This window comes from Centroberyx gerrardi, chromosome 12, assembly GCF_048128805.1.
Source record: "Centroberyx gerrardi isolate f3 chromosome 12, fCenGer3.hap1.cur.20231027, whole genome shotgun sequence".
NCBI lineage: Eukaryota > Metazoa > Chordata > Actinopteri > Beryciformes > Berycidae > Centroberyx > Centroberyx gerrardi.
Window position 1 is genome coordinate 28054631 of NC_136008.1, and position 15137 is coordinate 28069767.

At 41.8% G+C, this 15137-nt stretch overlaps 1 protein-coding gene across 1 annotated transcript in view; it reads left to right on the forward strand.

Annotated features, from left to right (window-relative positions):
• Positions 1–15137, forward strand: part of LOC139922562 (F-actin-uncapping protein LRRC16A-like) — a 102386-nt gene that overhangs the window by 2110 nt on the left and 85139 nt on the right. The window contains exon 2 of the mRNA XM_071913085.2: positions 5565–5662. Within this exon, the coding sequence (XP_071769186.2) occupies positions 5565–5662 (98 nt within the window). The remainder of the gene's footprint in view (positions 1–5564; positions 5663–15137) is intronic.

Consider the following 15137-nt stretch of genomic DNA (forward strand, 5'->3'; position numbering starts at 1 on the left):
TGATTCCATGTCATGTGCTGTTGTCTGGATGAGTATAAAGCCAGTCATTGTGTGGAACATTCACTGGTGTTGGTGATTCAGCATCATGCACTGTCACTCTTGGCATCCTGCACGTACAGGGAGTTTCAGCATGATGATGCATACAGATGCAACTATCACAACAAGTCTCACTTTTTGCCTTTGGGCAAATTCTCGCAAGATTGTAGTTTTACTGATACAGAAATTATGGTAACGCTTTATTTTGATGTGTTTTTGTCTTTTTCTTTTACAGAAAACAAGTGGTATATTAAAAAACTATCAGTGAAAAAACAGCCAGGTTTAGAATAAATATTGATTATATTATTATTATACGGTGTGTTTTTAAGAAATGTGCAAAGACGCTAACAGTAGTGTGCAAATAAATGTATTCAAATTATATGATTCAGTTGTTCGTTTGTGTAAAGTGGATAGGAAGATGACAGGAGTTCAGAAGTGGACTGCAGATGAGAGGGTGTTCAAGCAGGGCTTTGGCTCATCTGCTTCTGTTTGGCAGGTCTGTTGGAGTGACGTCGCTGCTTGCTAGCCATGTTGTCAGCAGATTTCTTGTTCTTCCCTCGGAATATGCGGGATAGCCAAGAAAAGAAGCCACGCTTCTTCTTTTTTGGTTTTGTCGCCAGGCTGTCTTTGGCACTGGAACTCTGAGGTCCTGCAGGTTTGACCAGTTGGACAGGTGAAAGTGTCTTTTCCAGGGTCAGACAGGACAGATCCTTGGTGTCCTTTACTGTTTCAACCACAAGGCCTGGTGGTCCTCCTTCTCCAAGTCCTGGAGGAACAGCTTCAGTTTAGAATCAGCTTTGACAATTGGCTCCCATTCATCAAGATGATCTTGAGTAGGGGCATGGTGTGGAGCACAGGCAGCCATAAATGTAGAACTCGCTGATGAGGAAGCATTAATGTGCTTTTGATCAATTTCCTCCTCTTCCATGATGACTGAGAGGAACTGCATCAGTTGAGAATCAGTGCTGCTGACAATAGGTTCCCATTTGTCAAGCTGGTCCAGAGTCGGCCCATGCTGTGGGGAGCAGTCAACTATAAATCTAGAGAGATGTGATGAAGCGTAGAGGAGCTCCTCACCAAATCCCTAAGTCAAAGTGGGATTTGACCACTGGCTCCCACTCATCCAGGCAGCCCAGATCCACCCTGTGGATCCACAGGGTGAGCAGCAGTCAGCCACAAATCCAGATGTGTCACATGAGGGAGCATAGAGGTGTCTCTTTCCAACTGCCTCCAGGTGGTAGTCATCGTCAAAACCATTGGGGGAGCGCTGAAGCAGCCTCAATCTCTTAATGAGTTTGAAGTCATCAGTCGCTGGAGCCTCAACAAGGCGGAGCAGGTTGGACTGAGCCTCAACATGCTGAGCTGGGTGGATGGATGCTCCAGCATTACCTAATGCTGTGTCCTTGATCATGGGAGGAGACTCTTTCTCTGTGGGAGGAAGGTCTCCTTTGTCCATATCCAAGAGATATGGACAAAGGTGTAAATGCTGGTGAAGCTGTGCTGGCTGTTGGCTCCCATATGTTAGGTGACAGGGCAGAGTCGAGCTCAGCAGTCACTCCAGAGAAACTAGAGGCTTCAGCATAGAGGTACTGCTCCTTATTCAGGACTTTTGCAAACATGCAGTTGATGTTTTCATGGCGATCGTCATTCAGGGCATTGAGTCGAGCGACCATTTGCATGGATGCTGAAAGAAATGCAATGGCAACATCTTAATGAAACAACCATGAGGCCACCTGATGCAGCTTCATTCACGGTCAACATGCTTCATCATAGGTTCATCTTATGCCTTTATCATAGTTTTGTTTCAACAACAAATCTAACTGTGAATTTACAATGTAAATCAAACTAAGGAAGAACTGGACACAAATGCAAATCCTTCAACACAAACAACTAGTCTATCCTGACTGTCTGTCTCTTGTTTGTCTGTTCAGCAAAATCCTCTATACTAATCTTTTCCTGTTAAATAATAAAATTATAAATACATATGTCTTACCAAGATGGAAATCACTCTCCATGTTTTCCTTTCTAAAAGGTAGATATTGTTGATGTTTCTCCAGATAAATGTAACGTGGGATTTCATTCTCAATGTGCAGGTGAACACCGATCAGAGATGAAACTGTGAGTCTGAGTCTGTTCAGGTCAATCTGCTGCATTCTGTCCAGCTGCATTATGATTCATCAGATGAAGCTCAGGCCCCAGTAAACTATGATGACAGAGATGTGTCACTTCGTACATGGTTTATAATGGCTTTTTAATCATAATAATCATTAATTAGTTTATCTTGGACTAGGCTTCATTTTTTTGGCCGTAACCTGTAACTAACAGGCATTTAACCCACTGCTCACACAGTAATATGGACTGAATCATAGTTGGTGAATGTTTTGCATTTGACACTGGGGAAAAAGCAATCTGGTTCCTGGTTATCCTGCTCAGTAGTGGCAGTGGTTGATATATTTTAATTTAACAAGGGGAATGGTGATGTGTGCTAAAGCATTACATTTCCTTTATTTTTTACTGTAAATGGGATTCATGTTGTAATACCATTTGTTGCCATTTGACTATGAGTGTCCCATTGCTGATGCTGCGTCTTGTCTTTGTTGTAGTAGCAAACAGTTGCTTTCAGAAAGGCTTTGGCGGCATCCTCAGCAGTGTGGTGCGTTAAACATGGTAGTTGAGGACACAACAGCTAAAAAACAAAATCACAAAACAGCTTTCGAGGAGTCAACACTGAACACATTCAGAATCTGTGTGTGTGCAGAAAAAAGATGTTTTACAGGAATTTGCTCAAATGCTGTACGCAAGGGAAAGAATAAATGGCTACAAAATATTTTGCATGATGTCTTGTATTATGCACATTTTCCTTTAGGTGACAAGTAGAAAAAAAAAGACTAAAGAGTTTACCAGGCAGGGAAAGCCCTAACTTTTCAGCAGTTAGTGGTGTCATGCTGTGTCAAAGCAGAGATGACAGGGAGGAGGGAGGGAGGGGGGGGGGGGTGTATTGTATTGTCTGAACACTGCAGAGAGAAAAGCATTGTTCCCTCGGTACGCTGAGGATGCTGCCATGCCTATCACCTGACACTGTGTGTGTATGTGTGTGTGTGTGCTGGTCTCTGTCTGTCTGTGCAGGTATGTCTGTGTTCATGACAAAGCCAGTGTAAGAGAGAGCAGTAGAAAATGAGTTGCTGATGCAGAAGGGATGAGCGAGAGAGAGAGAGAGAGAGAGTTAATAATGGAGAGAGAAAAGGAGTGTCAGAGAGAGGAAGAGGGCAGAGCAATATCAAATACTACTAAACATTTTCTTTCTTTCTTTGTTTTCTTTGCATATAGACAGAAATATTGATAGATGAGGCACAATAAAAAGGGTTAAATACTAAGGCCTTATTCTACTGATTGGGTCAGCATGTCCCAAGAGACTAAAGCAACCAATTTCCCATGATCCAATCATGAATAAATTGATTATTCTGCTTCATATCCATAACTAATTATTCATATCCATATCATTCATTTCCAGGGATGGAACTTGTAGCAGAAATTCACAAGGACGCATACTTCACATATGTTATTCCTGTGATCTTAGACAGCTCAAATCAACAATGTTTTGACATGAACAGCTCTCCCAAAGCTGAAACCTGAAAAGCAAGGAGTGGCTGCAGGGGGTCAGTAAAATGGAGAGTGACTTTATGGACTCGTGAAATGATTGCCTGAGCTTTTACAAGGCCATTGGTCTCCCCGTTCACACCTTCCCCATTAGCCCCTGTTCAAATTCAATGGTATTCTGGTCTTGACTCTAAAATACGAGCCACAGGGTAACTGGCTAGTCACATTTCCACTCCTCATGAATTCGCTGGCACAGTCTCAATGATACATGAACAGAGTCTGTCCGGAATTCTTATTCTTGTGCTTAGTCCTCCAGGCAGAGCAACTCTTTCTGCCCAGGACCAGAACTGCCCAGTCTCATTAATACATACTAGCACACATGTAATATGGGATCCACCAGAAATCGCTTAATAACATATTGGGTGACCTATCTATACTTTTAGAAATGCTGCAGGAGGATATTCTACAAATTTTCAATGGAATTTCTTTCGCAAGGCCAAGGCCGGCACATAAAACAACTTCATTCTTGGTTTTGCTGTGATCTATGAAGGTTTTGGAATCAACACACACACACACATACGTGCACAGAGTATATAAGGCACTGTTCGGTGTGTGTGTGTGTGTGTAGCGTGAAAAGGCGGCTGACCCAGTTCTGCTCTCTAAGCCAGTTCCCCCGGCTGTGGAGGATTCTCCTGGGTGTGAACAATCAATCTGAGCAGCGGAACACACACTCAGCATATGTGTGTGTGTGTTTTGAGCGTATACGTGAATATACCTATATGTACAGCTAAGCATGTATGAGCCCATGTAGACACGTTTTGTCTGTCTGCTAGTCTGTCTGGCAGAGAGTGTGTGTGTGTGTGTGTGTCAGAAAGTGCTGGTGACAGTTTCAAGTCTCGCCACAGACAATGAGACTGACACAAAGAAAGCAATCCTCAGAAGATGGATTCATGAGGAGAAAAATTAAATGGAAGCCAGAAGAAAGACGATTCCCTCGTGGTGTGTTCAAATTGGAATCGATTAATTTTTCATCAAACATATTTTTTTTTCTAATCAGCGGATACGGGGAGTTAGTCCCCCTCTGGCACATTTGTTCAGTCAGAGATCCACTGATCTTTGCTTTGCTGAGGAAGTCAAAATGTTGAAATGCTAAATCAAGTTGGAGCTTTTTGATTTAGATGGAGTCTCTGTTAAGGCTTTGATTTTGTGTGGAACAGCCCACAGTGGAAGGGAATAGTCTTGGTAATGTGCGACAAGCAGCTTGGTGACGATGCCTTTCTCTTCTCTTCTCTTCTCTTCTCTTCTCGTCCCTCCTCTTCTCTTCTCTTCTTGTCCCTCTTCTCTTCTCATCTCTTCTCTTCTCTCCTCTTCTCGTCTCTTCTCTTCTCTTCTCTTCTCGTCTCTTCTCTCCTCTTCTCATCCCTTCTCTTATCGTCTCTTCTCTTCTCGTCTCTTCTCTCCTCTTCTCATCTCTTCTCTCCTCTCCTCTCCTCATCTCCTCTTCTCTCCTCTTTTCTCCTCTTCTCTTCTCTCCTTTTCTCTTCTTGTCTCTTCTCTTCTATTCTCTTCTCTTCTCTCCTCTTTTCTCCTCTTCTCTTCTCTCCTCTTCCCTTCTCTTCTCTTGTCTTCTCTTCTTCTCTCCTCTTCTCTTCTCTTCTCTCCTCTCCTCTTTTCATCTCTCCTCTTCCCTTCTCTCCTCTTCTCATCTCTTCTTGTCTCCCTCTTTTTTCTCAATAAGAGGCAAACTGCACTTGTGCAACATTTTCACACTATTTGACAATGCATTACTTACTGAAATTGTGTTTTTAAGTTTAGTTTTTCATTGAGCTGCTGTCAGAGACGATTCTCTGCCCGCTGCACTGAGACAGACAAAAGTTCCTGAATCTGAGTCTGAATCTCTTTTCTCCTCCTCTCTCCTCATGTCTGCATAGAGAGTGTGAGGGATGCGGTGGGGAGGAAGGTGAAGCTGTCGCTGAGGAAGAGAGTCAAACTGGAGATCAAAGGAGACAAGACGGAGAACAGAGTTCTGGTGAGTCAACTCCCACTGCTTCCACGCTACTTCTTCATCACGGAAAATCAACTCTCTCTTTCCCTTTGCTCTACTATTGAAATGTTTCATTTAAGAACATCAACATCTCTCTCTCTCTCTCTCTCTCTCTCTCTCTCTCTCTCTCTCTCTCTCTCTCTCTCTCTCTCTCTTCAGCACTTGAAAGGTGTCTTCTTGTTAGCCTTTTCAGCAAGCGTCAAGCAATGTCAAAGCATTCAGTCTGCCTTTTTAAGTCTGGATATAAGGCTTTGATGGTGGGGTAATTTGGTACAAATGAAGGTTATAGAGATTGTGAAAAAGAACCTGAACACATCCTGTCTCATTCAGTCTGAGGAGTTAAGTGAGGGCGGCTCTGGTTAGCGCTTCAATGGGGGAAAGCATATGAAATACAATATTGGGCAAATTTACCACAAAATATGACTTATGGTTATTAGTTAATCGTGTGATGTTGAAGGGGATCATGTTTAAAAAAAAAACCTTCACCTTTCGATCACTCCCTTACAAAAAAGTCACATGTGAAAACCCACATGTGAATTCAAAGCACATGTGCTTTGTGGACACATGTTGGTTTTCACATGTGAACAATTTTCCTCATGTATTCTGATGTCACGTGACTTTAGTGTTTTACTTCAGATGTAACAATTTCAATTTCTAGATGAAGTGGGGGGTTTTTTTCACATGTGAACTTTTTTTTTCACATTTTCACCTGCCGTTAGATATGTCAGTGTTTGTTTCACATGTGAAAATGTAATTTCACACCCAAAGAGAAAATTTGCAGGAGCAAAAAGGCAAATTTCACACGTTCACATATGAAAACTAATCAAAAAGCACATGTGCTTTGAATTCACATGTGGGTTTTCACATGTGACTTTTGTGTTAGAGTCCTGGTCGCATTGACCCAAAGTGGAACCAGCATGATCCGAATCCTGATATGTGCTAAAGTAAATGTGATAATAGTGAATGTATGTTGTGTAAAACATGGTAAAATGGTACATGTGAACATTTCCTCATTTAACAAGGTTGTATATGTGTACATTTTCCAGTAAATCTATACATTTCCTCATATTGCTCATTAAAATCTATCATTTTGAATTTCAAATCAGAACTTAGAGGCAAGCATTAAAGTTTGACACATACATAGCCTACAGAATAAAGCTTAGAACCCAGATATTGGGAAGCACATCCACACTGAAAATCCTATACTGGACAGATGGTTAGAGTCAGTGTTTTATTTGCTGTTGGCTCATGTAAATTAGGTAAGAGATCAGACTGTTATCTTTGGATTATGGGTCTTTTCGATTTATTTAGCCTCAGTGCAAAGTCATGCTAAAACAATGACAACAGCAAATAAGGCCAAGTTAATCTCATTGACCCACTACTGAGGTCACTCATTTATTTCTTTATTCACACACACCGCTGACTGTCCGTCCACACCAGCCCTGTATGTGTATGTGTCTAAGGCCAGCTGGAAATAGCTGCTCAGACCATTAACTAGTGGCCACAGAGCAGTAAATCCACTGAAAGCTGAATAATTAATACCTGGCAGACCATTAAAAATGCATATTGCCATTTTCTGGGCTGAACAAGGCGAAGAAGAAGCCGAAGGTAGTTAAGACCGAACAGTCTCCCAGTAAATCACTGTCTGAGTATAGGGTCCATAAAGTTTGATGGTTGAATCAGAAGCCTTTTAAGATGCAGTGTGTTAGTCTGCTGACTGTTTGACATGTATGGCTCTGGGTGGAAACAGTAGAGGCCTTTTAGTTCTACAACTCTCTGTGGAGTCAGAACCTTTTAGTTATACAGCTCTGGGTGGAACAGACAGAGAAATTAGAGTGAAGAGGAAGTTTTAAAGGTTTTGTGAATGGGACGATCGATATGTGATATGGGGTTCACGAGTCAATACAACCACGATACGATGTAATAAATAATAGTTCAGTGACAACAAAGTCTGACTGTGCAGAATTATGTTTATTTCTGACTGCTAGAATGTAAACAACAATTTAAAAATGTCATTACAAAGTGCAAATAATATAATTTGGATGGAGAGTTTGTGAAACTGTGATGGTCAAGCGTCTCATTTGTGATTACTACAGCAGAATAAAATGGAGCTAATATCACCATTCATTTTTCTTCCCCACGATACGTATTGTCACATTTATCGCGATATATTGAATTTCTATATATTGTCCCATCCCTAAGGCTTACATAGGCCTTAGGGATGATCACTCTTATTTTGTGTAACACATGTATTAATACCTTTTTTTTTAAGCTTTTGTATCAACACATTGGTAGCTACTGCAGTAACTGAGATGATACAGGAGTCAACTGGGGACATAAGGAGGCAAGAGACAGAAACGCAGAGCTTCACTTTCACACCGGCTGTACCTGCTAAATGATTTGGGAGTGAACTGTGGTGGGAAGCAGCTGGATAGAGAGAGAGAGAGAGAGAGAGAAAGACGGAGAGAGAGAGATGAGTTCATTGATAAAGTGGTAACACGCAACTCGGGACACATTATTACTGCTGGAATCCAGAGTTATCAGCGTTATATCAGCAAGTTGGTAACCGTCACTCGTGGAAAAATAATCGAGTTAGGCTCAGCAGTGAGTTCACAACAACAGAAGCACAACAGATGTCTCATGTTCCACCTCTGCTTTGTGAGAAACGACATTTGTATTGTATCGATTTATTGGTTTGTACAATATAATGCCATGTATGTGGTCAGCGATTATGGAGAAATATGCAGTGAATGTACGATTTTTTGGGGAATATGGGAAGCTATGAAGGGAAAAGGGATGGTGTACTGTAAAAATCTGCAATCTGCTCTGGAGTTCCATGTCAGATAGCAGATTTCTCTCTCAGATTTTCTGTGAAATCTATTAGACATGAGTCCATATGAGAAGCGGAGTGTAGCTGAATTCGACCGCACCAATTTCTGCTTGTCTACATACATACATACATACATATGTGTTGAAAAATGACATGACCAATCATTTTTCACTACATACTGTATGTGTTTAGTTAAGGACAACGCATCCGGGTTCAACACTGCTTTTTATAAGAGCGGTTTTTAACCTTTTGTTTTAAAGAGTGCATCGATCATTTTCTTTTCCAAAACAAAATCAAAACAGACAACTCTCCCTTTATGCTTTAGTCCAATCCAGTGCTGTTCAGTGCTTGGTTTTGTGGCTGCTCTCACACAACAATGTCACCGTGTGGGAGTTGGTCACAGAGGCTAGTAGAACACACACACAACAATGCAAAGATGTAGGAGCCAGTACAGGGAAGTGAGGCATTCCAGCGGAGTGGTTCTGGTATTTCGTCCAGACCGGAGCAGGAGAACGACTCGGTGACTTGACATCGACGCTCCACTTGACCGGACTGAACAAATACACCACTGTTTGTTGTTATGTGGAGAACAGAGAGAGAGAGAAACTGTGGAGGAAGCGGTCGAGAGGGAAAACAAACATGTCATGGAGTTGTAGCCAGTGAGTGCTGTGTAAGACTAAAGCTACTGTGGAAATAGATGGAAGAAGAATGTTTTTACCTCCGGCAATGGAGTTGGATGGGGGTTTTGTTTGTTGGTTTGTTTGTTTCTCAGGATATCTCAAAAAGTTATCCATGGATTTGCATGAAACTTTGTGGAAGGATTGGTCATGAGGCAAGGAAGAACTGATTAACTTGTCATACCAATTGGCCAAAGAGGGGCGTGGTGGTGGGTGTGACTTCTCACAAAAAGACATGTAACATATGAACAGATTCACGTAACACCATCAAACTTTGTGTGTCTATCAGCAGACAGAAGAAGAGGCAAACCCTCCACTATTGGACCAATCAAACAACATGGAGGCACTGGAGAGCTCATTTCCGGTTTAGACATAACCGCCCAAAACTTGATCCAGTGGTAGAAGGGCAGCACTAATGCAAACTGAACAGATAGAGAGCTGATTGGCAGTGTGGTGTTGAGATAATCGACTAAAATGCTTAAAAGTGTGTAGAATGTGAACAGGCAGATCTCATGTCCCACTTCAGGTCCAGTCATGAAAATGTGAAACAAGTTGGTAATGTGACATGGAAGAAATTAACTCTTGGTGAAAATCCAACAACTGGCATATTTTGACAATTGCATAGTGTTGGTGGTATGAGCTCTACTGAGTGCCATCTAGTTTCACTTTAATTTAGCTCAGTTTATGTTCACAGTGATAAAACATGGAGGTGATTAGATATGAGAGCAACAAGAGAAATTAAATAAACACAAGCAGCTTATAAAACGCATCTACCTCAGGACAAATAAAAGAAAGCAAGAAACAAACAGAATAACAAAGATGTATCAAGATAAGCAAAGACATAAGTGGATTGGATAACAGCATCATCCATCCATAAAATGAAAATAAAAATGAAAATATCGCTAATGCAGGAAATGAAATCACAGGGGTTGTGAGTGCGGTAATGAGTGGGAGGGTGTGTGTATGTGTGTGTGTGTGTGTGTGTGTGTGTGTGTGTGTGTGTGTGTTTGAGAAGAGAAGGAGACAAAGAGGGAGGGTGAATGTGTGTCCACTATTAGATGGAAGTAACCAGAAACCACAAGCATTGTAAGCAACATAGTTTCAGTTTGAGAGTAATCGACTGTCTGTGTGTGTGTGTGTGTGTGGGGGGGGGTGACTAACAAGAGGTGAAAAGTGACTCATTTAATTGACTGACTAATTCAGCTCTCTGCTTCCTGGGGCTGTGAGAATGGAACCTATGGGTGTCGGCACCGGAACACACACACATACACACACACACACACACGTTTGTCTTTCCATTTTCCATTGGAGATTTATACATGTTCCATTGTTTTCCTTTGACAGGTTATTGTTAATTACTTGAAATGACATTGAGCTTGTATTTATCTGTCAGTTAAGAAACTAGATGATGTTCTTCTAGAATCAGTTGTCTTCATTTTCCAGTTTTTCTTTGTCATTTTGTTGGATAATCTGATGCTTAGAGATTTTAAATCACTATATTTCATGAATATTGAGCTTCTATCTATCTATCAATATTCCGATATAGCTGTCAGATACATAAGTTATATGAGAATACACACTTTTCCCAGTATAAATCACCTAAATGTCACACACACAAGTTTTCCATCTCCCACTGAGTCTTCCTCCCCAGGTTTTATGTTTTCCGTTGACATTTATTGAACATCGTTGCCTGTACACCGCAACTGCATAGGGAGCTTGATTTATTTCAGCCAATGCTGAGCATCTATCTATCAAATGCACAGCTAATGAAGGAAGGAATATGGTTATTCCCACTATCAATTTGCCTGTCACATACACACAAGGCCTTCCTCTTTTCCCCCCGACGAGCCTCACTCAGGCTGGGCGTGGAGCGCCGCGGCGCCCCGAGGCGTCTCTTAAGCACGCTAAAGCCTGATAGATACATTCGTCCCTCTGCTTTGAAGAAGGAGGGATGAAGGAGGTAGAGATAATAACATCAGTCCATCAAACACACCCCGGGGAGGAGGGAGGATGGGAGAGAGACATATAGGAAGGAGATAAAAGAAAAACACATAAAGACTCCGGCATCGTACTGTAAAAACGTCACAGAGGGACGGATAAAAATCGACAGAGACGGATGGAGAGAGAGGCAGGAAAGAAGAGAGACAACGCAGACAGATTGGAGAGAGACGCAGATAGACACTGGACAGATAGATGTTGATACGATGGCCTGCATATCGGTCCCACAGCTGTTTTAATATGTGTGAGTGAGTGTGTGTTTGTGTGTGTGTGTGTGTGTGTGTGTGTGTGTGTGTGTGGTGAAGGGGGCGGGGTCCAGAGGGTTAGCTCAGTGTCCAACTTCCTCTTGATCTGCCAGTGTAAATAAAGGAGAGTTTGTGTGTGTGTGTGTGTGTGTGTTTGTCCCAGCCTGAGACTGTCACCAATGGTTCACTATGTTTTATTGCATCTCATTGTTTGCTCTCTATGTGGGAGCGGTGCTGACTCAGCACTGATAACACAGACAAGTTGCTGCACATCAACGGGTTTTAATTTCTATTTTTAATACCATCAACATGAAAAAGAGTCCCTATTTTACCGCATCGTGACATAGCAGTTGTATTCATATGCTGCTGATCAGTGAACGTACAGAATCTCCAGGCTTGCTTTGGGCGATGCTTTCAAGATGATGCAGCAGGCAGTTTCACATACACACAAAGCAGCGTCTGACTCCAGGATGTCAGCATTCACATTCACATTCAAATTCTATGCTACTACAGTTAAAACTCTATTATCTTTACCATAGAGAGTGTGCTGTTTTCAGTTGCTATTCTCAAAATTAACAACACATTTCCCATAAACCCCGTTACTTCTAGTCTTTCTGGCATCGCTCCCCATGCATTTGCTTTCTCTTTCACTTTAGTGAAGCGGATGTAACATGTCGGATTTTTCCATCTCTGTTTCACTCCTTCCATCTGCCATTGCTAGAAACTCTGAAAGCCTTATCTCTGTTTGCTCTGGAAGAACAGCGCCCTCTTCCTGTTTTGTGCTATAAAGCAATCTGGCAGATTTCCCACCAAATCTGACCCGGTGGCAACAGATGTAAAATGTAGTGTAGAGGAGCATAGAGGCTGACAATCTTCTCAGCGATAGTGTTGTTTGTTTATAATAATAATAATGTTGTTGATGCCAAAATACTATAGCTGCTCAATGGCAGAGTTTCTTAAAACTACTGTTTAATTTCAGTACTCCTTCATTGATGGCTAATATCAGATTTTATTGTGGTAGATCATAATACTGATAATGTTGCATCACTGACATACTTCATCTATCATCTATCTAACCCTCTCTCTCTCTCAAATTCAAATTCTCTCTCCTACTCTCTCTCTCTCCCTCTCCCTCCCTCTCTCTTCCAGGGATTCCCCTCCTTGAAGCGGAGGGTCACATTATGTAATGTCCTGAGCTGTGGTTTAGACTTTCAAAACCACAGGATGTGAGATAGCCCTCGCTTCAGTCCCCCCCACAAGTCACATACTGTACTTTGCTCCATTTCTGTCCCTCTGTTTCTCTCTCTCTTTCTCCCTCCCTCTGTCTCAGGTCTGGAAATGTATCGAAAAAAGAATTTGGCCATTTCCAGGTCTTGAAAAGTGTCTGAATTGCATAAAAAAAGTTCGGAAAAGAATGGAGAAATATTGTTGTACTGTCCTGATGTACATACAACTATACAACGACACACTCCCCCTTCATCTCACATATTCTGATATTTGTCTCTGTGAAGAATAATCAGAATCTTCAAATCAAATAAAAAAATTAAGCTCTGGAATAAGTATGGGCTTTTGAAACTGAAACTGCTGTCTGTCTCTCTCTTTCTCTGTCAGATTCCTCACCTTAGCAGTGGCCTTTCAACTCTCACAGCTTGTCCTGACATGACTCTGCTGATTACAGCCTATAGATTCTATAGTAAAATGGGGTCTTAGCCTGTTCTTCCATCCTAACTCTGCTCTTTCATAAAGGAGTGCACTGAATTTTTTGGCACGTACGTAAGCTCTTGGAACCACTTACTGCTGTGTGGCAAAGAGGATGGGTGGCAGTTTGACTGTGTATTTTGATTGCTATGATGCATGCTAATGCCTTAGCACACAGCGTATTTATAGTGGATGAAGCGATCTTGCTTTGCAGCAGTTTACACAGCAGTGGAATTAGGAGAAAGGATCTTCATTACACCAACAGTTTTAAATGTGATATTTATGTTGACTTATACAAATTTTCCATTCCACTGAAGATGCTACGACTATGCCATTGATGTTTTATTGTGAAAGTGTTTAGTGGATGACACATTTTATTGCTAGCAAATAAGTGGGCTGCCACATTTACAAATCTGTTCTGTTTTGTGCTTTAAAGGTCCCATATTCTCCACTTTCCAGTGTTTTATTTTCTGTGTTGAGGTCCATTCAAAGCTGTTTGTGTGGTGTCATGTACCAAAAACACTCTCAATCCATTTTTACACGTTCATTTTCCAGCATTTCTCTGAGCCTTACCAAGAACAGGCTGTTTCTGTCGCTGTGCCTTTAAGGCTTATTACTATTAACGACCATCTGTTCTGATTGGCTAACCGTTTCAAGAGTGAAACGTGAGACACCGCTGCCCGGCAGCTACAGGTAGGGAAAACTCTCCGGTAATAAACAATGACAACTGCTCAACCGCTTTGAAAAAAACACTTTGTTAGTCTATTATTTCTTACAAAAATGATAATGAGCGAACCTTTGTGACGCCACAAAGTTACAGAAGTCCAAACAGCTCGTTTAGAGGCTCGCTTTTCTAATATGGATTGTGTGGATTTAGTTGCGTTTTGATACTTTCATGATGTTTAGATAGCACATTCAACTCCCTTATAATCAAAGAGGCAAGGGGAATCCCATTTTCCACGATATGGGACCTTTAAAGCTACAATATGCAACTTCTTACCCAACTTATGACCCTGTGTGTACATGCTGTAAATGCTTGTTTGCCTGAAATTAGCTGTTCAAATGATGTCCGGGACGTTTTTTGGGTGTATACCATTTGCTCTGGGTGTGATCAGCGGCAAGCTGGGTTGCGGCTGTCAATCACAGGGAAGTCATAGCAACAACAGCAATGGCGGAAAGCAGTCAGAACAATATACGTCCTGTCTCGAGACAAAAATTTGGTCCGATTCGGGAGCTCTCTTGTCGAGTATCCCATGATTAAATCCTCTCTGGTGGACACTTGGAAGCAGCAGGAAGCGGAAATAATGACATACGCCCACAGAAAGCAGCTTGGGGGGGCTTTTAAATGATCATGTCATTACATTACTTAACGTAGTGTTAGTTATAACATCTGACGTGGAATAGCTTTAAGCTTACAGTCTTACTGTCTCAACGGCTATGAAGGAAAGCCCCTTACTGTCTCCAGCCTCTTCATGCTGCACAGAATACATCCCATCAGCCTATGGACTTTTTAGCATCTAGGACTTTGTAACTTTGTACGTTTCTCCCAAGTATTGCTTGGCGCTTGCTGGCTTGTCTTATTGGTGAATCAATGAAGTGCAACACAATAATTCCATCACTGTTCCCATGGTGAAGAGAGAGTGCCGTACAGGATTCCTTCAAGTCATCAAGCACAAAAGTTACCTTCCTAGATCATACATTTCAAGATCAGAGTGCTCCAGATATGATTCTTAGAAAAAAAACATACGTTCACCCTGATTTTCTAAGCCTGGTCAAAATTCTCCAGTGTCCAATTGTACTCTAAAACTATCGGGCAGGTACCTGGTGTAGGTCCCACATGACAAGTGCGCTAGTATGTCTTAGTAACCGTGGGCAACATGGTGAGAATACATTTACTTGGGAAAATGTTCAAGAACCCCATTGCTCACATTTGGGAAAAGACAACAACCTAGATTCTCATCAACCTCGGCTTTCCCACCACCCCCCTCCCCTTTCTTCTTAACCATGTAGTC